Genomic DNA, 27,289 nt, shown 5'->3' on the forward strand with positions numbered 1-27,289 from the left:
GGAATTTGATGCTAAAAAGACTGTAAATGTGTCAGATATCCACTTGATATGACTAACTCAGACTGCTGAAGCCTCATATAAGCTTCACATCATGACTGTGTGGACACACTGTGGATTTTGGCCTCCATCACTTACATTGAAAGCACATTTGAAGGATCTTTTAATATCCAGTATGAACAAGAGGAATGATTACAGCGAGGAAAACCTCTTTCACTGCTCATGTGGACACCTGACTGTTGTTTGAAGACAGGCTTGAAAAATTGTGATCCTGTCCTTTAAATTTATGGAAATATTGTGACATTAGTCCAACTGGAGTAAGAGAGCAGCAAGTGAGCCAACTGTCAGTCACAGCTGTCAATCAACGCCCACACGGCAGACATCAAAGAATCTTATTAACAGAGCGATAATTTCCTAAATGATCACCAGCACACTAAAGACTCTCCAGCTGGTCCAGAATGCAGCTGCACGTATTCTGACTAAAACTAGAAAAAGAGATCACATTTCTCCCATTTTAGCTTCACTACATTGGCTTCCTGTAAAATCTAGAATATAATATAAAATCCTTCTCCTAACTTACAAAGCCCTTAATGGTCAGGCACCATCATATCTTGAAGAGCTCATAATACCGTATTATCCCACTAGAACACTGCGCTCCCAGTATGCAGGCTTACTGGTGGTCCCTACAGTCTTTAAAAGTAGAATGGGAGGCAGAGCCTTCAGCTATCAGGCTCCTCTTCTATGGAACCATCTACCGGATTCAGTCCGGGGTGCAGACACCCTCTCTATGTTTAAGAGTAGGCTTAAAACTTTCCTTTTTGATAAAGCTTATAGTTAGGGCCGACCAGGCTCGCCTTGGATCAGCCCTTAGTTATGCTGCTATAGGCCTAGACTGCTGGGGGACTTCCCATGATGCACTGAGCTCCTCTCTCCTCCTCCTCCTCTCCATCTGTATGCATTCATGTAACATCAATGCATGTCACTAACTTTGCTTCTTCCCCGGAGTTTTTTGTGCTTTCTCATCTCACAGGAAAACCTGAGTCCCGGGCCGAACCTTCGCGGTCCTTCACAGTCCTGATGGCATCCTTCCCTGGCTATTGATGCTTGTGCTTGTTGTTGTTGTTGTGATTGTTTTTCTTCTGTCCCCTCTCCCCCTTTCCCTCTCTCTTTCTCTCTCTCAACCCAACCGGTCAAAGCAGATGGCCGCCCACCAAGAGCCGGGGTCTGCTTGAGGTTTCTACCCGTTAAAGGGGAGTTTTTCCTCACCGCTGTCGCCAAGTGCTTGCTCATGGGGGAATTGTTGGGTCTTTGTAAATTAAAGAGTTCGGTCTTGACCTGCTCTATGTGAAAAGTGCCTTGAGATGACTTCTGTTGTGATATGGCGCTATATAAATAAAAATTGATTGATTGATTGATTGATTATTAGAGGCCTGAATTTTAGAGATTGAGACTATAATGACTTGTTGGAAAAAATGATTGACTTAGTATTTCATGAGAGAAGTTGAGGCTTTTTGAATGGGAGTCAGTCAGAGCATCTAGCAGCTGTTGGTGGCACTTTAAGGTCCTCTCTGCCTCAAGCCGTGGGAGCCACGATCACAGGAGTAATGATGATGTTGTTGTGTTGTTTTTTCTTTTGATAACTAGATTGTCTGCCATGTGCTTAGCTAGCCTATCAGAGTGTATATCATACGTGTATGCATTTTTCTTCTTGCACACTTATACAATGAACTTGATATGCAGAGTATCTGTTGGAATATTATAAGAAAGGTCTCATTTACAGACTCATGCATAGAGTTTAGCTTGCTGCTTAAATGACTATGAATGTAACAGTTTATGATTGGAGTTATTGGTGTTGCATTGTAAGGTTAAGAAGTCTGGTTCCCATTCTGTTTGAAGAAAGACTATCTTGCATCAGTGTATACTGTTTTAATAAAATGTTTCATTATTGACATGGCTTTGTGTTTTTATGCAGTGATAATACAGATAGAAGTCTTATATCTGCATGTTAAAAAAAATGTTAGTAAGTTATAAGTTTATCAATTTCAAATAAGCTATCAGCAAACCCATATAATTCACCTGCAATTATAAGTATTAATAAACAGGCTAAATAATAAATGGCTCTTGTAGCAATCCATTAAGTTTAGAGTTGTAAATGTTAAAATAAGTTGCTTATGAAAAGATTTTGTTATGTGGTCAAACATTCCATCGGAGGGGTTCCTGATGAACTAAAGACAATGATCAATGAAGCATTTGTAAATTATGTATTAACTAATAATGAAGCCATAAATTACTGCAGATAATAAATGTTTATAAACAGTGAGTGAGTGGTACTGTAAAAATACACTGCAATAGATAATATAAATAACAAAAGATAATGATGTATGAATAAATGTTTTAAAAATATAGACTATATAATAGCCCTTCAGCCATTTCTGCCTATTATTTAGAGAAATAAAAGAAAAAAAGATCAAACTATGGGCCTTCCTGGAAAACGGACCTTTCATCTCTCTGTTTAACCCACCTCTTGCTCCTGCGATACACACACACACACACACACACACACGCACACACACACACACACACACACAGTGTCCAGCAGGTGGCAGTAAGCGTTTGCCAACCGGCAATAACATCTACGTCAGGAAGAAGGGACGGAAGTGCAATTGTACACATGGCGGCCTCCACAGCAGTGTCACTGTCAGTCGGTTTGGAGCATGGATGTATGTAGGAAGGGTCATAATACGTCAAATTCCCTAGAATTGGTATGTTCATACATTCAGGGTAAATCTACGTCATCGCAGATATTTCGGTAGTCAGCACTGATGCGGTGGACGCGCGGCGGACGCGCGGTCGGTATGCTGACTGCCTGCAGGAGCGTCCTTCGCCGCCTGCAGCACTGCCAGCCGCTTGCGGTATGGAGGCGGCACCTGTCCTCCGGACCCCCCTGGAGGCTCCTGTTCTTTGGCTCTGATGAGTTCGCTGTGGAATCTCTAAAACTCCTCACATCCAACAGGTGCGGTTCCTGCACAAGAAGCTCAGGCTCCTTCCTTTCCTTTATTTATAAAGAGCTGATGAGGAAATGATTGATGATATTATTTGACATGGATAATGCCAGGCAGGCAGAGACAGGATGAAGAATATTGCTTACTGCCATGACTGCGTTTCACTCGCTGCTGTGTTACCATGGTTACATATGTATACTTACACCGTGGTCCGGGTGAATACTCCTCTCTGATTAGCCGGTAGGGGTGCGTTAAAACCGTTTAATGCACACAGTATTTCGGCTCGAGTTTAATTACCGTTCGAAATTCATCCGCAGCTCAACTTGTTACCATAGCAACATTATTAGTTTTGAAGAAAGGGAGCAGCAGAGAAAAAAGAAATGGAGAAGAAAAGAAAGAAACCAAACGAAAGACGGCACAAGGAAGTGACACCTGAAAAGCTTCAAATGATAGAGAAAGAGAAGAATGAGATGAATACAAAAAAGGCAACAAAATGGGCAGTTAATATACTACCAAAAACAAAAGAACACTGATTTGGAGACATACTCTGTGGTTATGCTTAATGACACCTTACATGAATTCTATACCTTGGTTCAGGCTGGCAGTGAGTACAGTGTGGCAAGTTGTCATGACAACGGTAAACTCTTGTTTCATAACCTTTCGATTTTGAGTGCAAAACTTTCACCAAAAATTTGCAAATGCTTGTATTTTACATTGTTGGCAAATAACCATGTAATAAGCGGGATAATCAACTTGTAGCTTTGCGTTAAACGGTTTTAAGGCACTTGTGAACCGTTTAACACACACCTACTCACTGATTATCCCTTACTTTGAAAAGATCACTTCCTTGACAGTTCCAAGGGCAGTTCATGCTCAGAAGGTGGTTTTAACAGAAGTTAAGATTTTGAATTCTAAGGTCAAATATCTGTTATTAAAAGTCCAGTGGTTGGTCAGTTCGTCACAGTAAAGACACATACTATTATAAGAAAACTTTATTATTATAACAAATTTCATAATTAGGAAATACATCAAAATCCAAATCGGGCCCTCCAACAAAAACAGTTGGCCCTGTAACAAAAGCTGAAGCTTTTCCCCTTTATAGATGACATCAAATCTTTTACATGACGCTACATAAATCTATAGCAGATAGCAGTGTAAACACAGGGCTAATGTAAATCCCAAAGAATATGATCTGTTAACCTCTTATAAACTTATGATATTTATGACAGGTAGAAAACATCATTTGGCTGATCTGACCAGAACAAATTTGGGTCAATAACAGTACTTTCATCCATAAATGAAGCAGACCAGTGTTTGTTGTGTGTGGAAAGCTATCAGTTACATTTCTAGTCTCATGTATGTTCATGTTTGAATCATTTTTTTGCCAACTCTTTATCAATTCTGTTTGCCGTCACTTACTAATGAGAATCGTGACATCAGTTTTATCCTTGTATGATTTCAAAGAAATAAACAAACCAAATATACAGTATTAAAAACATATTGGGCTGTATTTTCACTGTGCCTGTAAGACGTTGGTCTCCAATAAATAGTGCTGAAAAAACTGGCCCATGGTTGAACCTAATTGCTGACCCCTGAAATACATTCTCGTTACAACGAGAAACTCTTTCAGTTGGATTAAGAAGCGTGTGAAAATTTGTGCTACAGCTGTTATGCAATGTTGATTTAATATGTATGTGGCATATTGAAATATCTTCTGCTGCTATGTAAATCTAAGTATCAGATCAGGTTCGGCATCGGCAAATACTAATATTAATGGATCGGGGGTAGTAAAACTTTGGGACAGTCAGTTCAGTTCAGTTCAGTACAAAACTAGAGATATACAGTGCTATTTTTTAGGGTTAAACGCTCAACAGCCACTTATTTGCAACAGTAATTACATTATGATTGTTTCTGTGGGTTTCACAGTCTTTTAAAAAGCCTTTAAGGAGGAAGTAATGTGAGTTTTGTGTTCTCAGTCATCCTTCACCAACAGCTACTGATATGATCAGTGATGATGGTTCAGTATAGTCAGTTCAATTTAAAGACGAAGTGTTAAAGATTAGTTCGTACATACACTGAACACCTTGAATGTTTTCATTCATATTCTTGGAGAAAAGCTGCTTTCTGCAGGTTTAACTTGCCACATTAGTTCCAAACTGAACTCAATTTGAGCTTGAGCTGTCTTTTTGTGTAAGATTGAAAAGCTGGCTAAGCCTCCAATCCTGCTCTGTGATACAGGACCCAGTTTGTAATATTTGAACTGCTAGTTTCAGATTTAAATTATAATTTTGCCAAATTAGACAATTTTGTTGTGACAAAACTCTTGTGTGTCTTGTGTTTAGACAACGTTTAAGAAGTTTGGCTTATTTTGTTATCCTGACATTCCATTTTCAATATGGTGTCTGGCCTTAAACCCTAATCTTCTGCTACTAACCTTCATATTGTGTTTGTAGGAGCTCCTGTGGAGGGATAGTGGAGTCCCTTGAAGTTGTTACTTTGTCTGGTGACATCCCAGTGAAGAGGTTCGCTCAACAGAACCACCTACCGCTCCACACCTGGCCTCTTGGTGATCTGCATGGACAGTTTGATGTTGGGGTGGTGGTGTCTTTTGGCTGTTTACTCCATGAGAGACTAATCAACAAGTTTCCATAGTGAGTATTTATTGTCTATAAGTGATATGTTCTATAACCTGTGGACTGTTTCTCTGCTCTGGTCTGGCTGCAGTATAGGAACAGACCTCTTACCCTCAACTCACTGAACCTATGACTAACCTATGATTTCTGTCTCATAATCTCATACACTTAAACCTAGAGTCTAATCAACACCACAAGTTTTTGTGGTTCATTGACAGCATGAAATTATAAACTCTTTGTGTGTGTGCGTGTGCGTGCGCATGCTGTTTTATTGCAGCGGGATCTTGAATGTTCACCCCAGCCTGCTGCCGAGGTGGCGAGGTCCAGCGCCTGTCTTCCACACCGTCATGCATGGTGATACTGTGACAGGAGTCACCATCATGCAGATCCGTCCTCACAGGTAAACAGAAGGAAATCTACCCTGTGTTCTTCCTGTTTTCTCTTTCATGCTAAACAAAAACAAAATGTCTTCACATTCCAGGTTCGATGTGGGCCCTGTTCTCGCACAGGAGCTCCATCCTGTCCCTGAGAGATGTACTGCTGATGAGCTTGGAGCTGCTCTAGCCACTAAGGGAGCACATCTAGTGAGTTGCTGAAACATTCCTGGTACGTTATCTTCTGACTAACAGGATGGTAACGTAGTTGCTGTGTTTTCTTTCTAAACCACAGCTGATTGACACGTTGAGGACACTGTCAGAGAGAATGGCAAATAAAATGGAGCAAAGTCAGACAGGTGCAACTTTTGGTATGTAGCTCTCTGAACCACAAAGACACAGTCCTGCTACATATAAATCAAGAGGAATCCTTCAAGCTTACACCTTCCTTCTCTCCAACCAACAGCCCCGAAAATCCATCCATCCATGAGCTGGATGGTGTGGGAGGAACAGACTTGTGACCAAATCGATCGTTTATATCGTGCCATTGGATCCAGGGTAATGAGGACTAATCTGGAACTGTTGTTCAGTATGAGCCATTCAAGACTCTGTTGAATATCGCTGTAATGATCCCTCTCTCTGCCATCAGATACCTTTGAGAACCATATGGATGGGCAGCACAATAAAGCTTCTTGATTTTGTAGGAAAATGTCACATTTCATTATCAGGTAAGTTTTATTTGACCATGAAAATATTTAGAGAACTTGCACATTTTTTTCCAGTCAGATTTATATCCTGGCTTCAGAAATAGAAAGAAGTATTTATTCTGGTTCTGAAATTAAAAAAAAATGCTAGCTGGGTTACTCTGACAGAAACTGGGATAGTGCGGCACATGAACCTGATCCAGGTTTCTAATCTTATTGTCAACAAATCTCATGTTTGGAGCCAAACCAGCAATGAACTGATCTACTAACAAGTATTGTGTGTGTGTATCAAAAGCCTCCATAGACCTCTGTTGTTGTCCAAAAATCATTAACATCTGGCTGACATCTACCTTCATCCCTGAAGACAGTGGCTACCGTAGTTTGTTTAGATACAGCTCCAAAGAGTAATAACAGCATGTTAATAACCCTCAGGAGTGAGGTTCCTTGTGTGGCAGTATGTCACTGAGTATATGCAGGAACGTGGTTCTGTTTACAGCTTTGCTAGCTTGTTGTGCTGCATATTACAACTTCTTGACTTTGTACTGAATTATACATTTCTTAAAGAATGTCACTACAAAGTCAAGAGGTTGTGTTATGTTGCACAAAAGCGAGCGAAGCACTGTTTTCAGGGATAAAGGAACATGTCACCCAGTGCAGCAGTGTGACTCATTGATGTGATTTTTGGACAACAATGAAGCTCTATGGCACAGAGGAATAAAATGTACCAGGCTTTGGATACACACACAATACATGTTAGTAGATCAGTTCATTGTTGGTTTGGCTCTGCACATGACATTTTTTGATTTTAAGAAAAATATAGAAAATCACCAGCATTAAACTTTAAAAAGAACACAATTTCTCAGAAAAAAGGATAAAACATTCCTGCCACAATAAACCATATTCTACTACGTGTTGGATTGAGTTCATCACTATTCACTATCCTTTTCAAAGACTTGAATAGCAATATTTTCAGAAGAGTTAGAGGCCAGATGGCGTAGAGATTTGACGTGCAAGTGTCCGTTGCATTAATGTGTAACCTGAGTGCCATGACCCTGAACTGTCACTGATGTGTTTGCAGATCAAAGGAGGAAACCAGTTCCTGGCTCAGTGAGCTATCAGAAGGAGTCCAACACCCTGGCTGTGTTGTGTAAGGTCTGTCCAGCTCTGTCAAACTCAATTAGAATACACCTCTCCCTCTTTAACTCCATCCCTATCGCCAAATACCAAATCATCTTTCCATTGATATCAAAAAAGTAATACATGGCTCTCAGGGGAGCATCCTCCAGACTGCTTCATTTAGCTTTTTTACACAGTTAAAAGCAACATTAGCATAAGTGATAACACAAAGAAGCCTTATGAATTTAGCTAATATCTTAGCTGTAATAAACACCAAAACATACAGAAATAGTAAAGAAAACTTGAGCTAAAGATGTGATTTCCATACATTTAACATGGTTTGGCATAAGAAGCATAAACTGAGTAATGTCAAAATATTTCTCAGATTCATTCATTTGAATTAGTATTTTCACACGTGTGGTCTAACTTGTGTAAATGTGGCATCTTATCAGCTTTGTAAAATAATGTGACATGTTGTAATGTACATTTCCACAGCGTTAATTCTATCAGTACGACAAATTCATGTCAGATTCTAGCATCAAATAGCATCTCCGTTCCCTAACCAGTTCCAAATCACTTCTACTTTGCTGGTATTTAAACTGCTGTTAAACTACATCCCATGAAACTCATCACCAGCAAATTAAAATAGGAGCAGATAAGAAAATTGTGAATTTGACAAAAAAAAATGATCAAATGAACAGTTAAAATTAAGAATGAAGGCCTGCTTCAAATAGAGGTCTGGTTTTTGTAATGTTTTGAATGAAGTGACAATAGCACTGCAATCCCTTTCACCCTTTCCTTCAGATTTATGTCATTCTGATATTTATTTGTGGCTCATTGTGTTGATCTGGGTTCCCTGTTCCAGGACGGCTGGGTGGGCTTCAAGGCAGTGCTTCTGAAAAAAAGGCTGACAGCAGCTGACTTCTATAATGGCTACTTGCACCAGACAGTGAAGAAGGTGACGCCCCATCAGACAACTGAATGCCTGTTTGTCAGTAGAAAAGGAGTAACGGAAGCTGATCAGATGAGAGAGAACTCAAGATAGTTCATTTATTACTCTTGTCTGCATGTAAAGTACGATATTATTGTATTTAATACTTGCAATAAATGAATATGCTGCTGACTGACAGATACCAAGAACAGTCATGAAAATGTATTTATATAAATATTAACCTAAAATGACTTTTGTTTCCATGACTTGAAAGATTTGATTCACCAGTTATCTGGAATGTAGTGCCATTGCAGCTGGAGCGTCTGCTTGGATGGATTATAAGGACCACGGGCCCTGGACACAAACTCGCCATGAGCCCCTAACTACACTCGACCAGCGTGTGAACCCCCTGTGCACAGTAGCACAGGGCAGCCCAGTCACACCGCATGTGTCTCTTTGAAATGATGTTATTTTGATATTACATGTAGCGACATTTTAGGCCTGTTTTGCTGTACACACATCATGTACAGCACAGCATATTCATCTTTAAGACTCAAAATACACACATGAATAATGCAAATAATTTCTAAGTAACTGTTCAAGAAACAAAATCAGATGTAGCACAGACTATGAAATGTATCAGTTGTGTCCATCACCACCCGGTGTGGTCTCTGGCACGAGCAGAACTCCAAACAGATTGTAGAGTTGCTTATGCGTTAACTCTGTGGCTGAGACAGCTGACTTAATGATCAGTAACCACATTAAATCTGAAATTTGCTTCTCTCTTCATCTCATTGTTTCTGTACACACGGTACAATCTCACACTAGATGCACTGCACTATGACAGTCCTCAACATTCTCGGCCCCTCGTGTTGTGGTAGCGATGTGAGAGGGCGCAGCCAACTTCTATCTGAGCCCATAAGCTAGTAGTCCCAGTGCAAGCATGCACCATGTCATCTGCAGGAGGCAACTTCTAGCACCTCTACACTACAGTCACCTTCCACCTGTGAAAAATATTGATTCAGGGAGTATTTGCTGAACCACGGATGAATCTCTTGCTTCTTTTTATTTGTGAGGCTATGCTACTGTAGGCACATTCTCCATGTTTATATCTTGGTTGACCAAGCTTCTGTCTTTACGTAATTAAATTGGCTACTTTACAAAACATTCATACAAGATCATAATTATACCCCACTACATTTTTAAATTATAAGTTAAAATTTATATTTACATATATTTAAGAGCAACAACAAAGATCTCAAGGCCAAGGGCCTGATTGGCATAGGGCCCTGAGCACATGGCCATGTCTGAGCATCTCAGTAAACAAGTGCCTGTTGTGAGAAGAGTAGGCCTAGTTGACCTGTTAGCCTAGCCTACTTTATTTAGAATGATAATTAGCGTGAGAGCTAGAACACAGCTCTCACACTATGGTCGTTGTTTATTGTGCGATTGCTTTAAGCAATCACAATGTTCTTCTCACTCTTTATTCTTATTCCACATTCTGTACATTTTTTGGCCTTTTTTAACTGCTGCATACTTTGTGCTATAAAAACCATTCAAATGTCAAACTGTGTAGCTATTTCAGCAGATGTCTGTATTTTTCTTTATTGTAACGTGTGTCAGTGATTTTATATAATTTTTTTTAAGTATTAAAATTTATAATGGCAGTCTATGGGAGGAATTGTGGAACTGAGTTGGAACCTTTGTCACTTTGAGACTTAACTTCTTGGACATCACTTATCCTACAGACCCCAACAGCAGCTGGGAGCAGCAGCAGCTAACAGCTTCCAGCTCTCACATGCATTTACTTCAGGAAATGCACATTCTAGTGTTGCCATTCCATCAGCCTAGGAGCTTATAAAAACACATCACTGAGAGGATATACACAAAGTTTATTTCCCATTGAGCAGACATGTAGTGGTTTTACATGCACATAAGTAACTAGCTTACAGTCAGCTTTCTCCAGAAAGCTCATTACTTAACTGTCATACAAACAAGAAACTTGGTTACTGTAATGGAGCTAGTAGATCAGGAAACTTGGTTTCCCCAGGTAACATGCTGATGTCTCTGCCACATATACATATAACAACACACTGCAGACAGGGAACAACACAGCAGAGCAGCGATGCATCCTCCTATTCAAAATAATTCCATCCAGATTCCAATTAAAACTGAAAAATTGTCAACATTTTTGCCTTGACAGGGGTTAAATATTACTTTTAATAAGATTTTCCTAATTTGTAGGCCTAGTGTTTTCCAGTGGTCAATGGTATAGCATGTAAAGACTAAACCAGGTTACTCAGAGCAACTGGGTTATGTATTTTATGTATTTTAATTTATTTTTTGGTGTGTATGTTTGTTTCTGAGCAGCCTGACAGTACAGTGAGAGAGAGAGAGACAGACAGACAGACAGAATGGAGCTCTTCCTCACATAAAAATGTTCAGCAGGAGAAAACTTATTTAGACTTCTACAGCCTACTTCGTCTTAGTTTCAGTTTTAGATGTTAGATGGAACTATTTTAAATATGAGGATGCATGGCTCTGTGTAATGATCTCTCCTTTCATCCAGCTGTTCAGTTGTACTTTCTGTCTGCAGTCTGCTGTCATACACAGACAGCAGTGTTCTCCAGGAGAAGCCTACTTGTGGAAAGCAGGTTTCTCTAACCCCCCAGCCCGATTACAGTAACCAGGTTTCTCATTTGACAGCTGAAAAATCAGCTTCCTGGAGAAAGCTGACTGAAACTGGGTTGCTAAATTGTAATGATTTCTAAGGCAAGTACTGTTCAGAAACAATATAACCTTCACTGTCAGGTTCATCAAAGATGATAAGCTATATAAAGTCTACAGTTTATGAACTTTTAGACTTGGCAGAAGTAGTGTTTCCCTGATAGGATCAGTCTGGGGTTTTCAAGACTTCTTTGATTAATCTTGCAATCTTTCTTTAGGTGAAGTTAATGTTATTCAAATGGAAAAATCCTTAACAATGTCCATAAAATCAATCTCACTGGATAGTCTGTCCATTCTGTCATAGTGCAAGTAATTGGTTCTAACTGTGAAAAGGATCTCTGCTGTTGTGACAGTGACAGTTAACGTCTAGAACAACAGGGCAGAGCGAACGTTGCTGAATGTAGATATGACTGCATGGTGATCCACAATAAACATCTTTGCTCTGATGGTGATGACCTGTTGCTGGTGAACACTTCGTCTGTATCGTTTCTAGGGTCCAGGTATAACAGGAGTCAACTAGTTTTTAAAAAGTCTCACCGTTTTGTTAGCTTGGCAACCTTAACCTATCTCATTTCTTTACTGAAATCTGCATTTGTGTCTAAAATGCATTTTTGGAAAACATGAATGTCACATGATGAAATGGACACTAGAATTAGACAACAGCATTTACCAGCAACCACTGCATATGGTGAACAAAAACAATGTCCACAAGATGACTTACACAATTCATTTCTTCATAATACACTATATAGTTAAATATACATATAATGCTAATATACAGACATCAGAATACGTGATAGCAGTTTTATAGTTACACTTTCTTGGAAATGTAATAGCAACCATGACATGAGTTACCTTCTTTGAAGTTAACTGCTATGGTAGCCATACAAAGGTGTTAAAGAGACTGCTTCATGCAATATTACTTGTATGTGCCATAACCATGTCTAGTGTGCCATGGTGGGCTCCAGGAGTCTAAGGACCCATGTGAAGTTGGGGGTAGACCACCTACAGTGCATTCAAAAAATATCCAGACTTTTTTTTTCACTTTATTGTGTTGTAGATTTAATTCTAAATGGATAAAATTGCTATTTATACCCATCAATCTACACTCAAAAACCCATTATGACAAAGTAAAAACATGTTTTTCGACATTTTTGCAAATGTATTAAAAATCAATAATAAAATTAAAATATCAAAATATATTCACACCACCAGCATGAATTATTTGAAAATGCTATGTTTATAGACACATCAATAAAGTTATACTAAAATGGTATTCCAAAATGTGGAAAAAATAATTTTCAGGTGTCAAAATTCACTTGTCAAGTCGAAGTCACCCTTTAAGTAAAGTATGTGCTGAATTGATTCCTATCACTGTTTGATTCGATGTGCCCTTACTGAGTGTTAAAGGGTGGATGTGTTCTATCTGTTTTGCTGTCCCTATCATTTTAAAGCTCACTGTAGTCTATTAATGCCACTGAGAAATGGTTCAGGTGGTCAAGGGTTGAAATCCAGGTATTTAGTATTGTGACTGAAAGTATGTTGGTTTATTTGAAATATACTTACATCAAGCTAGTCTCTCCATAAAGAAACTCAAGATATTTCAAAATAAAAAAGATAGTTTATTTTTCAGAAGAAATGCACATTAAACAGTTCTTAAAACCCCAAAATTCTATCTTTTCTGCCCATTGTCTACCATCAGTGGTTCCTCTGTCTGATCGCCATCTGTAGGTTACTTTGTAGGGCAGTGTTTTAGTCATGGATGTATAAAGAGAAGGTTTTAGTGAATCGGCCTTTAATGTCAGGGTGTCAGCCTCATCAGAGCTTCATTAGTTATGTAATGCTGCCATCTAGTGGTCACATAACCATCAACAGAGCGCTGTATGTCTCCATGGAATTCTACCATACGGATGTTTCATTTACCAGTTAAACCAGGCTTATTTCAGTAAATCAGGCTTATTGTTTTGGTAAATTCAATTCGGAGTTAAGTGATCATAAAAACTTATCCCTCCAGACTAACCTGGTCCTGGTCAGGTTAGTTTTCATGCTTAGCTTCACCCCAGGTTTAAACAGTGTTACAATCTATTTGACAGACTGAAACACTGTGTTTCTTCAAAGTTCCAGCCAAAGGTGCTTGTTACAGTATGTTTTCTGCACATGTCAATATAGCTCAAGCTATATGCTATATGTCTGCATATTCATGTGAGTGCGCAGCCTTTCTTAAGTGTTTTAAGTGTTTTGCCTGTAGTGCATTTTAAAGGAAAAGCTGGTGTAACTCGCCGACAGTAGCTGCCTCTGTGATGATTTGGAGACCAGATATAATGCTTGAAAGCAGGCATGACGATGTTCTCAGCCAAATAATTGTTTAAAATTGTAAATACACCAATTGATCACTGGCCAAAGTATATACACTGTTTTATTGTAAGGTCAAAAGGAAAGGTGCATATTTAAGAACGAACTGCAACAAAAGTCAGCACAGCCTTCATTAGTGAGACTCCATTCTTTCATTTTTTAATATTTTGTATGCCCGCCTTTTGATGACAGATTAGATCCTCCTGGGCACGGATGATACCAGTCTTCCACAAATCTGTGCAGAGATGTTCTGTCATTCTTCATAGATGATTCTTTTCAGCTGATCTTTGCCTGAGGAGTTTTCCTTCCACCTTCCAAAAGGTGTTCTTTTGAATTCAGGTCAGGGATCATACTTGGCCAGGTCATAGTTTTCACTTTTTTATTCTTTATAAATTCTTGTGTGATTTTTTGCAGTGTGTTTGGGATCAATGCCATGTTGGAAAATTCATCTCCTGCCAACCTTCTTCAGATTGGGAGTCATCTTTTCATTATGTATTTAGGTATACAAACTTGCATTCATAGTGCCATATATAAATGTCATCTCCCCTACACCTTTTGCACTCATGCAGCCCCAGATCAGCACACTCCCACCTCCATGTTTCACAGTCAGCACTATGCAGTCACTGTGGCAGTCCTGGCAAGGTCCACACCAAACATGCTGGACCTTATCTGATCCAAACTTATTCATTTTGGTTTCATCCAACCAAAGAATGTGCTGCCAATATTCATCAGGTTTATTTTCATGTTCTTTGGCAAAGTTTAATCTTGCAGTTTTGTGCTATTTTATGAGCAACTGTTTTCTTTTTGGACCTCGCCCATAGAGGTTGACTTCATGCAATGTCCTTCACATTGTCTGAGCAGTCACTGAAACACCAATTTCCACAGATAATCCTTGTGCCAACGATAGTAGCAGGATTTCACTTTTTTCTCATTCTCTACTCAAAATGTCAACTTCTCAGATACATCTATATATGTTTGAGCTGGAACCTGATCCAAAATATGAGAGTGAATGATATGGAAAAAGCTTAGCACCAACCATAGCAACCAATGCTACAGAAGGGACAGCCATTTGTGGGCATGTGCGAATGATCTCACATCAGTTTGAGGTAACTCTGCTAACAAAGTGCTCAGAGCAGGTTGGCTTTTGACTTGAAAGAGTAATTTCTACATATGTTCACTTCAAGTTTTGGAACTTTTACATGTCTAACATAGACATCCAACATTAATAGTATATAAATCACAGAAAATTACAAAAAGCATGTAATGTCTCCTTTAAATAACAATGGGTCAAAGAGGTCAAGATACAATTTTTTTGTTTTTGATGACTTGGAGGGATTCTGTCTGATCAGCAGCTCCTTTGCATTTTCTCTTCACTTTTAGTGAAATTATAGTTTGATCTGTCCTCCCCACCAGAGGATGCTGATGGGTTTCAACTTTGCTGAACAGAAACACTTTTTAATGCCAGGGCATATCATATGGGGTATGGGGTGGGTGAATTGTTTAAATCCATCTTCTGCTTTTACTGTAAAAAAAATACCAAAACACCACCCATTGGTTTCTGGACTGCAGTTTTGAAGCCTCAAATTGAGTGATTTGATTATCGCCATCTTGGATTTGACCGTCGCCTCACCTCACCAATATCACTGATGCTCGGTAGATGGGTACCAATAATGTTCTGGGCAGTTTTAATCACCTGCCGCAGAGCCTTCCTGTCTTGGTGCACATCCCATGCCAATTTGTGATGTTTCTAGTCAGGATACTTGAGATGGGAATTTTGCCCTCTTAAGTTTCTTTAAGAAATACAGTTGTTTCTGAGAATTCTTTTTTTTTTTTTTTTTACTAGTTGAGATGTGTGATGTCCATGACAGGTTCTCTGTGATGCTGATACACAGGAACTTAAAACTGTTCATCTGCTCCACCTCAGCTCCCCTGATGTAGACAGGGCTGTGTGTCTTTGCCTCCTTTTTTCTAAAATCAACAATCAGCTCCTTGGTTTTGTTGACATTGAGCAGTAGGTTGTTCTCTGTCCACCATTCTGCAAGATTGTTGATTTCCTCCCGATATGAACTCTCATTGTTGTTTGAAATCTGGCTGATGATGGTGGTGTCGTATGCAAACTTCACAACAGAGGGAATGCAAAACCTATTGTGAGGTAACACAAAAGTAGTTCAGAAAATAATTCCCATGACCTTTCAGGGGCTTCATACTCTACAGTATCAATGGGTAAAAACTGAAAATGATGAGCATTATTCATAAACTGCCCAAAATGGAAAGGATTCGTCCTCTTGGAAACATGAATGTGTGCAGTAAATTCCACTGCAATCACCCATGCTTTTTTGATAATGTAGAATTTAATAGTACATATTTTGCATCTCTGAGGGTGTTGTCTGCAAATATCAAAAAAGGACAGCAGCACGACTTTGACCTGAGCGGCTGTATTATGTTAGAAATTCAAATTTCAAATAAGCATATTTTGTGCTGATGAATTGCAATATACAAAGGTGAAAGTCAAACTCCTTTTCAGAGAGGTAGCTCATGTAGTGAGCTAAGGCAGTGAGCTTGGTTAGGTCTTGCTCAACAAGCTGGACTCCAGATAGATGACTTTACTAAACCTGGGCAGGAAAACATTTAAGGTAACTGAGTCTGAATGATTCAGCTGATGGGAAAACAATCCTGTCAACTGATATGTTTTACAATATATGTGATTTCGTTTGAATTTTGCATCTACTGCAATTAGAATACTTTAAAAGTTAGTCAAAAGTAATCACTGCAAACTCAGTTTTGATGAGAATTAGTTACTGTTCATCAGCATTATTTCATAATGGCCATTTTATTTTAGATTGCAACAATAATTAAAATTCAAACATTAAAATATATATATAATGTTGAGGTGCTCTGAATAAACTTGACACATGATGCATTACCTCGTTTCATACAGTTGTTTTTATTTGAATGTAAACATAATTTTCAGACTAAAGAAATATGACATGTCTTGTTAAAGCCCCCCTACTCTTGCAATGTGTTTTTATTTTGTGCTTACTGTTCCCTGAGTTGGATATTTGAGCTCCACTGCTTGACACTAGAAGGCTGTTTTCACATTAATTTCTCTGTGCTCACCTTAAATCTGAGTTCAAGGTTTATACTTATAAGCATGATTTGTGACATCACAAATAGTTTGGAGCTAATCACACTTACACAAAGTGTGATGTGGAAACTTGAAGCCTCCAGTGCACATACACTGAGAATGGACTTTACAGTGAACTAGAAGACATCTTGTGTCCAGGAAAACTTTTGAAGTGAACATATTTGCATATTCATAGATTCTGGATTTTTCAATGAGGGAGGCGTAGAGGATTTCTAATTATAGAACTGAAATTTCATATGTATTTGAACATATATGGTGGGGACCTTTTGCAAGTTGAAACTCTGATATGGAAGGTTCAACAGGCTTTGGCATGTAAATATAGATAGTTTTGAGTTCATGGACCACCACTAATGATTCACCAGCTACTCATCATCCTCATACAGGACTTCATCTATGAGCACATCATTGTCGTTGACGGGAATTTCCTGACACAGCTGCTCTTTGAAGGCCAAGGCGATGGTGTAAGGCTTTCCTTTGGGGTGTCTGATGCAGCGCTCCAAGTAGGTGTCATAGAAGCCCTTTCCCCGTCCCAGACGCTTCCCTGACATGTCAAAACCCAGGCCTGGCATCAGGATCAGGTCCAAACCTCCTGGACAATGAGAACAGACAATGCAGTCAGTGATAAAGGTCTCTTGTAAATATCAGTCTTTGCCAATATATATATATATAAACCAGCTACAGCCAAACCTTATCCAAAACTGTGTATATTCTTTATATCTGCAGATATCTCAGAGTTACATTTAATACTTTATAGATTTTGTCACCAGAAAATTCATATTGTGTTATCAATTGAATTATTGAAAATGACTCATTTGGGATAACTATTTAACACATGCTCTTAACAAGACTGAAACAGAAGTATAACACTTTTTGAGTGGTGTCCCCCTTTCCTAGATGTAAATACCATATACTCTATTTGCTGTATTTATCTATTTAACAGAAGTAATTAATTGCACATTTTTCCACTTTGGTGTTTTTCTTTCAGTGTTAAGCTGTTGTCATGAAAGTCAGGACTTCCCCAATACAGACTACTGACACTGCAACATTTGTCATGAATGACATTTTTGTGAATGAAGTTTGCTCACAAAGCCAAGCTTTTAATGGTAATTTGAGGGAATTTCATTAGGCTAATGATCAAATGTCACAAACATGCACCATGTTCATTAAAAGATGACATTCATCAAGCTGAAATGAGCAAGTTTGTGTAGTTATAAAGCTTTGCTGAATTCAGCTTGGGACATTTGTGAGGGCAAAACATTACAGTAAAAAGTAAGAGAGGTTTAGGATAAAAATACATGTTGGAGACATTCTTCTCCCTGAATATGTGTAAATGTTACCAAAATATAATGTATACAATCACATGTTCGGTCTCTCAATACTAAAAGCTTGTACATTTAATCTTTGAACCCAGCTGACAGTGACAGTGATATTCCAATCTAAAGAATGAGATCTGGTTCATTCAGGGTCATCCATCTCTCATTATACACAACGAGCAGTCTGACTAAAGTAGCAGCAGTATTCTTATTATCTCCAGCTGAGAACAAAACAGTTTTTGACAGGATCTCCGGCTCTGCATAGAAAATGAATGGGACCCATCAACTTGACATTCATCAACAGATTTGGTGCCTCCGCACCATTAAGCTCAAATTATAGTTGCCGTGTCCGCGAGGGTCCGCTAGGGTCCATGTGACGTACATCTCGTCATCAGAGGGTGTGCGCGTGGGCTCTGTGCGGACATCCGCGTACCTGCAATTTGTTGTGTCCGCGCGGACCTGTCCGCACCAGTCCGCGCGGTCACAACGTTGTGTTCCTGTAGACGGCGATCTGACGGCATGTGTGGAGCGCGTTCTCCGAGCGGACGCTGATCAGAGTCAACTTTTGGAGAAACGAGATTTGACATCACGCTGCAGTGGCCAATCACAGCCAGCGATCGGACTGATCAGAGCTGTAAAACATTCCTAAAAGTGAACAACTACAACATCTTCTATATGAATCAAATTCATATGCCTATCAGAAACATGGTTACACGACAATTTACGCTGCTGATATATAAGTGCACAGCTACGATATGTTTAGACTTGGAACGTATTGGTTTCAAATTAACTTAACTCTCGGCCCAAATGTCATTCGCTACTGACGAAGACTCCTTTAGTGGAAACACGTTGGTATATCCACATATTAATAAAGGATATTTAACTCACTATCAGTGCCTTGGATGCTTTTCTGACTGCCCCTCTACACCATGGACTTCCATTATAGGTAAGCTGGACATTCATAGTTTTTTTTTTTAATTCTTATTTGTCAAGACTATCAGTAGTGCACAATTTTAAATATTTAGGCATAATAATAGATTCACAACTCGCATTCAAAACACAAGTTAAGTCTAAGTCAATTTGTCGAAGTTTAGACATATTAGGAACAATTTAATTACCGAGGCCTCAAAGTTGTACATCAATGCCATGATTCTCTCACACATGAACTACTATCTTACCAGCTGGGCAAAGACAGGTAGGACCACATTACAATCAGTAGAAACACTTTATAGGCAGGCTTTTAAAACATTTTCACCAAATATGATTTCTTAAACTGGAAAAACATATTTTACTTGTGTATAAAATTCATCTACCAGAGGGGACTGTAAAATACCACATAGAAGAAGTACCTTTGGGCAGTCAGCGTTTCCCAGTGGAGTAGCACATACCTGGAAACTACCCACAAGAACTACGGAACATCACATCTCTCAACTCTTTCTCCAGATCTACAAAACAGTGGTTACTGGACAATTGAACATGCTGATGTGCTCTTGTATGTTTTCTTTTAATGTTTTTTTATATGCCATCAGCGTGCTAGGGACTGCAGATGTAGATTAGCCTGTATGGCTATATCTGGCACTTTTACATGATGGACCCAAGTGCTCATGTTAATTAATGTGCATTGTCCCTTCTTAAATAAAACTAGAAATACCACCTCATGGTTGTATGCCTCTGCCAACCAGTCAAGTTGCAGTTTACAACCATGTCTGTCCAAACTCAGAATATTTGTAGTGAAGGCTTTATTAGAAGGAATCTAATAAAATCATCACAGTTTCAAGGTGGGCACCCGAGATTAGTGTCACCAATTTAGTATCTGACCAAATGTGAAATATGGTCATAATTTCCCCTTCTGTTCCTGAGTTATTGCGTTGAATAAAGACCAGAAAAGTGTTTTTGCAAAACATAATGATGTCACAGTGAAGTTGATCTTTGAAACTTTTGAATAGAAAATGCATTCACTTCATAATTTTATCCTATAAGACATTTATGAGAAACTTTGTCACAATTAGCACATAAATTCTTGAGTTGGGGCCAAGAGCATGTTTTGCGAGGTCACAGTGACCTTGACCTTTGACCACCAAATTCTAATCCAAGGGGATTGTTTGTGTCAAATCTGAAGAAATTCTGTCGAGGTGTTCCTGAGATACTGCATTCACGAGAGAATGGGATGGACGGATGGACGACCTGAAAACATGATTCTATCCAAGTCTGTCGCCGGCGCATTAACAATTATTACTAATTCTGAGACTGCACACACAGCGAGGTGCACAACAGTGTCAGCACAAGCATGAGCAATGTAAATCCATCAAAACCTTATTGATAAACAGTTTGCACAACTTGCTCCAATACTAGCTCCGATGTATTATAACCAAAAGCAATGTTGAGAATAAGCACAGTCCACTGGAGAAGAGTTGTGTGACCTGTTCATCAGCAATATAAAGACTCAATTTTAAATGGTGTGTGTTTGCACATGCACACACATGCTTACCTGCAGCCAGTGCTTCCTCTCTATTGTTGTCATCGTCAGCAGGCTGTTGGATGTTCCAGGATGTCAGAGGCAGCGTCTCCATGTCCTGCAGACTGTTGAGCTTCAGCATGTCCATGTGGGTGCTGCTGCTCTCGTATCTGGGGATGAAGCAGCTTTTACCCCCTTTAAACACATCTTTGATGATTTCCTCAGTGCGCACTTCATCGTCCATACTGAGAAACACTGCGATCCGCTTACAGGACACATACTTGGGGTGTCTGAACAGCTAGAAGCAAACGCAGAGGAAAGGAAAGTTAGAATCAGTGATGTTATCATAGCCCAGGAGCAGAGGCAAGGCTGCATTATTAAAGTCCCCCCAGGGGCCACAAAGGGTCACTGTGTGGCAATTATTTTGTGGTGATTTGATTTGAACTGCAAATTTGTTTGGTAATATGCAGCAGTAAAGGGTCTAATGGCTGATCCTACTTTTTTTAAAACCTTCATAATTTCAGTTGATGTTATGCTCACATGATGCATATTTCAAAAATAAAATTCTGTTTCAAATGACCAGAAACTAATTGATACACAGCAATCCTGCTGCAGGAAGGTTGGTTTCCTTGGTTGTAGGTAAAATATAATGAAGCTGCCATGTGGTGGCTGAGGTGAAAGTGGCTGAGTACAAGAGGGGCCTAAGATACATTTTTCCTAAAAGGCCCCATAAAAGTTTTTTTTTTTTTTTTTTTTTGGATCACAGAGTATTCCCAAAAGAATCAAGAGTTTTGTCTTCCATGATTCTGAATTTGTTCACAGAAGCCAAAGCTTGATTCATATTTGACCGTTGTGCCTCACTTTAAAATACTATCAATACAGCATATTAGGGACCTAAAAAGTCCCCATCAACTGCCATAGAAATATTATATATTAATATAATATTCCACTTTCACGGAGTTACATTTTTAACCAACTTCAGGCCTGATCATTAATCATAACTACCAAACAGTCATTCATTTTCAGAATTTTAACCCTTGGCATGCCAGTTTTTGTGATGATACCAATAATGTTTATAAAAGAAAAACACATAAATGAAAATATTTTCAATATACTAAAGGCTGGGTGAATTTTCTTTGATTATCACAGTCTGGGATATGTCAATGATTAGCAACAACAGTGATATTTATGCATTATTATTTTTTGTACAATGTCAGATTTAAAAAGAAAACTCCCTCTCAGCATATTAGGGACCTAAAAGGTCCAAATCAAAAATGGCCATAAAAATATTATATATTAATATAATTTTATACTTTCACTGAGTTTATTTTTTTAAACATCAGTCCTGATCATAACTACCAAATATTCATTCATGTTTCAGAATTCTAACCCTTTAACTTTAGCCAGTTTTTGTGATGATACCACTAATATTTACAAAAGAAAAAACACACAAATTGAAATATTTTCAATATACTAAAGGCTGGGTGAATTTGTTTTGATTATCACAGTCTGGGATATGTCAATGATTAGCAACAACAGTGATATTCATGCATTATTATTTTTATGCAGTATAAGATTAAAGTAAAGAATCTCACCTGTTAATTTATAGTCTATGTAAAGTCTCAAAGTTTTTAACTTCTAATAGCATATGACCTTATTTTGCTCTTGAAATAAAGCATACAATAATACATCACTTAGCTTCACTTAACGTTAGCTAACATTAGCTAACAGTTAACGTTATGTGATAAGCACAAGCAGCTAAGCACTGTACAGTGGAAGTTTTAATAAATGTTGTGTTTTTAAATGCTCTCCTGCTAGACTCTTGGAAGTGGTCAAAATCATTTTCTGTGGCAGTTAGTATTTGTAAGACTGCCTGTGACACCTGTCTGTGACAGTGGTATCTGGCAGTTTGATATATTCCATTTCTGCAGTATAGATGTCAGTAGATGCTTTGGATTTGCTTTCATTTGCCATGAATTTATTTCCTCCATGGCAGAAAAATATGTAACATGAGCCTACAGAAACTCCTGCAGGTTAAACTGGACTAACAAAACACTTTTAGTGCCGACTGACTCTAACACACTCACTATAAACAGACTTTAAGACACCAGCTAGCTTAGCAACATTAATGCTACAAACAACCCGTAATGCAACACTCTCTGTAAGAGTCAGTTTTACACATCTGATGTTGTGAACACATAATTGTCTAGCCGTTAGTGGATTGTGTATGCAAATGAACCTACAAACCAATGTGTGTAACCGGTCAAAAATATTTTTGGTGGTTAACTGTTGACATCCCTAACCAGGATATTGCTGCACAGTGTTAGCTAACTACGAACATACACAGAGTTTACAACTTGCTGTGAGATGGGCACACACACACACACACACACACACACACACACACACACACACACACACACACACACACACACTTCCCTGTAAGCAGACAGCCAATTCTAAGTTAAGACAGATCAGGAGAGTCTGTCGGCTGTTACATGACTCGCAGCTATCATCCTAGTCTAGTCATCAGTGTGTTTAATGTTTAACATGTAAAAAAGTGTTTTATATCATTTTTGTGACTGCTCCTATGATTGCAGACTCAAATGCTAATAGTTGCATGGGTGTTGAAACTTGTTCAGATTCATTTTGATCACCCTTAGACCATTTATAGACTTTATTTTATCATTAAAATATAACAATAACAATTAATATAATGAATTGTTCATATTTTTTATTAAAATAAACAATCAGACATTTTGTAGCAAGTCAAACATTCAGTGTACAGATTTAAGAAACTCAGTACTGTTTTTCAATACACTAACTAATAATTGTTGATTGTATATTGTTTCGTCTTCATACACTGTTATTATCACTTATTGTTATTGCACCATTGGTTTTGGCTGCAATGCTCCAATATATTTGTATTTATCAAGGGCTGAAGTGGCCTTGCCCTAAAAATGACTTAACTCCAGGCCTGCAACAGCTCTGCCATAAATTCTACATTTACAATGCTTATACATTTTCAGTTTTTGTTAATATTGTCAGAAAGGTGAGCATTTAGCACAAAAGGTTAAAAAAAAAGAGAAAATGGCTCAATCAACTGTAAAATAGTAAAAACTACAATTTTGAGGCCAGGGCTTCAGTTTGAAAGTCTTATAAAACAGAAAGCATGAATTTATGCTGTAGCAACCAGGGGATCAAAAAATGTGGTTTTAATGGGTTTCAATGGGACCTAAAAGGGCCCTAACAGGCTGAAAGTTACTATTGTTTCTATACAGTTTATTATAGACTTAATATAGGATTTGTGGCTGAATTCAAAATTCAATAAAAAAAAATATACACCTTTGCCAAATATCATGGCTACATCATAATCACAGCCAAAATGATTGAAAAAATAAAATGTTAAATGCCTTTTAGGTCCCTGGTGAGGCATCAGGATTAAGTAAACACGTGCTGTGTCTCAAATCGCATACTTCTGTACTTACACTTAACATTTTGAGTGCAGAAGTGCGTTCACACTGAGAAGTATGGAAAGATGCAGTGCACTGTGAGTACCCGGATGGTGCACTCAAAACGGTCAAAAAGTTGAGTGTGGAACTATGGACACTTCTCGCCCTCAATGGTCGCCATCTTGGCTACGTAGTGGAGGGGGAGGGACCAATTTTCAAACTGGAAATGGCGGCCGGGTACCTTGTAACTATGTGAACATCACCACATTATACAAATGTAAGTTATACATGTGTTTTTAGCACAAAGAACCACTGTACTTTTGTCGGTTATAAGCCATCAGTATGTTTTTTGGGTTAATTTAGCAATTTGTAATGGTATTTGGTAGCGCAAATGCTAATGCTAGGTAACGGTAATTTGCAATCGTCCCGTTTTCCGCTAAGTGCACAATGGCTGTGTTTGATTTGAGACAACACTACACTGTCAAATTTTGCGCACTATGCCAGTGAGTGCATAGTGTACACGGAGGTATGTGATTTGAGACACAGCTATGGTTTCTCTTTGATAAATGCACTATACCAACAATGGAAAAGGTAGAAGCCTGTGTTCGGGTGTACAGGGCAGCTGTGCACAATTTTAAAGTAAGATTCCCAAAGACTCCACTCCCAACAGCCTACATCTAAGGCTGCATTTACGCTGCCTGGTACAAGTGACCCAATTCCGATTTTTTGCTCACATGTGGCATAGGATATGCATTATGAACGTGTAAACAGGAAAAAAGCACATGGAATCGGATATTATCAGATCTGTTTCGGGCCTCAATCATATGTGGAAATAAGTCTGATAGTAATCGGATATCTGCCGATGCGATTGTCAACTAAATGGACAGCTCGGATATTCTCTGTAATTACAATTCACACATCATTGAAAATGCGACCATCTTATACTTTTTTCGCATTTTAATGACATATAACCACACTTCAACACTTATAACATTGTATGGTAAACAAACTATTGGTAATGATAAGACTGTACTTGCCAAAGTAAGATTGGGAAAGAAACACAAACAGAAATCAGTAATAATCCCTCACTGCACATAAACACCAGGAGGATGCACAACTACAGTGAGTACAGTACAGCAGGTCTTCTAACTTCTTTACTCTTACATCAGAAGGTAGCCTAAGTTAAATATATATCATAATTATATAAAAACTTGTTACTATAATTAAAACAATCACAAGTTTTTTGTAAGTTAGAGTTAGTGACTTGTTACTGGGCAACCATGGTGCAGGCTAACGTAATTATTATATACAACATCATCTCATGTTCTTTTAGCTTGAATTCTGATGAGTTTTACGTGACTGAGGCACGTGACATTTCCCTTCCTTTAGGAAGCCTCTAAATAAGGAGCATGTTTGTATTGAACAGGAGAGAGTTATGTTAACACATTTAACACATTTCAATGACACATAATCTGTGTCCTTGTTTACATCATTTACAATTATTATAATTATATTTTTCTCATCTCTTCCTTCTATGTTATTTAACAGCGGAAAATCTCATAGTGTCATTATACTATGTAGAGGCTTGTATCTGCAAACACTGGACACAGGTGAAGCTGATAATGTCATTAATTCACTGCTATTGAGTTGGCTCACTAGCACACTTGTAATTGAGCATCATCAGGTGGCGACAGGGAGCATGTTGAGAGTCAACAGTTAGCAAAGACAGACGTCATTCCAAAGTTGTTTTGATTATCAGTAGTTACATACCAGCTAGCACTTAACTTAAAACTTTATAAACTAATAAGAAACTAATCACTTCGGCACTGTTTTCAAACACCAAAACCACTTTATTTCAATAAACTATCAACTTAAAGCTCTGGCTGACTGTAACTGCCCACTCCCACCATGCCATGGTTAACTGGAAGAAGACCTAATGAAGGCAATTTTTGATCTTAAGAGTTTCGTGTTCTACTAGATGTATGCTGAACTGAATGAATGAACGAATGAAAAAAATCTCGTCATCTTCCAACATTTCTATTACGGTAGTGCTGAATTGGAAAACTGTATCGTTTTCTTATTCAATAAGTTTGTCTTCTGTTCTCGTTTCTTGCACACAGGTAACTTAGTTAAGCTAATACCCTTCTCTATACAGTTAGCGTCATTTTAACTGTCGCTTACCTTTTGTGAAACGACTACAGACTGTCGATGTTTCTCTTGGTCACTCAACGCAGAAACCCGTCGTTTTATTTCTTTTCTTAGAGCTTGCTTGGCTGCACGTAAAGCTGCCATTCTGCCTCTGTCTACTTTACATAACAGTGGCAACAGAAGACGATTCAACAAAAAGCTCAGTGGAGCGTTTTATGGTTTAGTGTTTGCTTCGGTTGTCTGTACTGTGGAAGAAAAGATTTCGACATTTGTACCGTTATCGCTGCATGCAACTTTGCAATAGTTACACATTAACAGGTGTATAAACAGATGGCAGGAGTCGGAAACACTGGCGATAGTGTCCCTAACTACTGTCTCCCACAGTCGTCTTCTTCGCCTTCTTCTTCTGCTTCTTCTTCTTCTTCTTCTGCTTCTGCTTCTTACCGTTTTTACGGCGAGTGGCAATCACCGTAAAAGCGCATTACCGCCACCCACTATGTTGGAGTGTGAACCAGAGTTATCTAACTTAATAAACAAACATCAGAGAAAAAGAAAGAAAAAAAACTATATTTCCTGAACACTAAATTCTTTTGATCAATCCAGTTTCTTTCAAGTAGTGGAATAGACTCCCTAACCTGATGGCAAATACACTTTTCATACTCTTCCACTCCAAACTTCCTGATTTCCCTCTTTAATAATTCTTGCTGCACTGCAAAATGTCATGTTCCACTGACTCCTCTATTTGACATAGGTCACATAATCCTGAGAGATGTTTGTTGATTAATTGCAGTGTTTTATTAAGTCATGTGTGTCCTACCCTCAGCCTTGTTAAGATGGTCTCCTCTTCTCGCTGTACTACATAAAGGTGTTGTCCCAGTTGTGCTGCCTCTCTTTAATGATGTTTCTTTTGATTATTCCTTTTGCTTCAGATTTACTGAGT

General features: G+C 38.5%; 2 protein-coding genes across 5 annotated transcripts; one reads left to right on the forward strand and one right to left on the reverse strand.

Moving 5' to 3' along the window:
* Positions 1–2,637: 2,637 nt before the first annotated feature.
* mtfmt (mitochondrial methionyl-tRNA formyltransferase) lies at positions 2,638–9,546 on the forward strand. Of its 3 annotated transcripts, none has more exons than XM_044346739.1 (10): positions 2,638–3,010; positions 5,453–5,650; positions 5,910–6,032; positions 6,114–6,216; positions 6,302–6,377; positions 6,473–6,564; positions 6,656–6,734; positions 7,789–7,862; positions 8,692–8,784; positions 9,032–9,546. In XM_044346739.1, exons 1-10 carry the CDS (start codon positions 2,820–2,822, stop codon positions 9,035–9,037), a joined length of 1,035 nt encoding a protein of 344 aa, XP_044202674.1. In that variant the 5' UTR covers positions 2,638–2,819; the 3' UTR covers positions 9,038–9,546. The 3 variants fall into 3 exon arrangements, with proteins under 3 accessions (XP_044202674.1, XP_044202598.1, XP_044202521.1); XM_044346663.1 differs by having other exon boundaries at positions 2,639–3,010; positions 8,692–8,900; XM_044346586.1 differs by lacking the exon at positions 9,032–9,546 and having other exon boundaries at positions 2,639–3,010; positions 8,692–9,008.
* A 7,217-nt stretch (positions 9,547–16,763) lies between these two features.
* On the reverse strand, positions 16,764–26,771 carry mthfs (5,10-methenyltetrahydrofolate synthetase (5-formyltetrahydrofolate cyclo-ligase)). Of its 2 annotated transcripts, none has more exons than XM_044346947.1 (3): positions 26,625–26,771; positions 20,783–21,047; positions 16,764–17,570 (listed from the first exon to the last, which is right to left on the reverse strand). In XM_044346947.1, exons 2-3 carry the CDS (start codon positions 20,991–20,993, stop codon positions 17,344–17,346), a joined length of 438 nt encoding a protein of 145 aa, XP_044202882.1. In that variant the 5' UTR covers positions 20,994–21,047; positions 26,625–26,771; the 3' UTR covers positions 16,764–17,343. The 2 variants fall into 2 exon arrangements, with proteins under 2 accessions (XP_044202882.1, XP_044202801.1); XM_044346866.1 differs by having other exon boundaries at positions 26,383–26,770.
* Positions 26,772–27,289: the final 518 nt, after the last annotated feature.

Source organism: Thunnus albacares, chromosome 1 (genome assembly GCF_914725855.1).
Source record: "Thunnus albacares chromosome 1, fThuAlb1.1, whole genome shotgun sequence".
NCBI classification, from domain to species: domain Eukaryota; kingdom Metazoa; phylum Chordata; class Actinopteri; order Scombriformes; family Scombridae; genus Thunnus; species Thunnus albacares.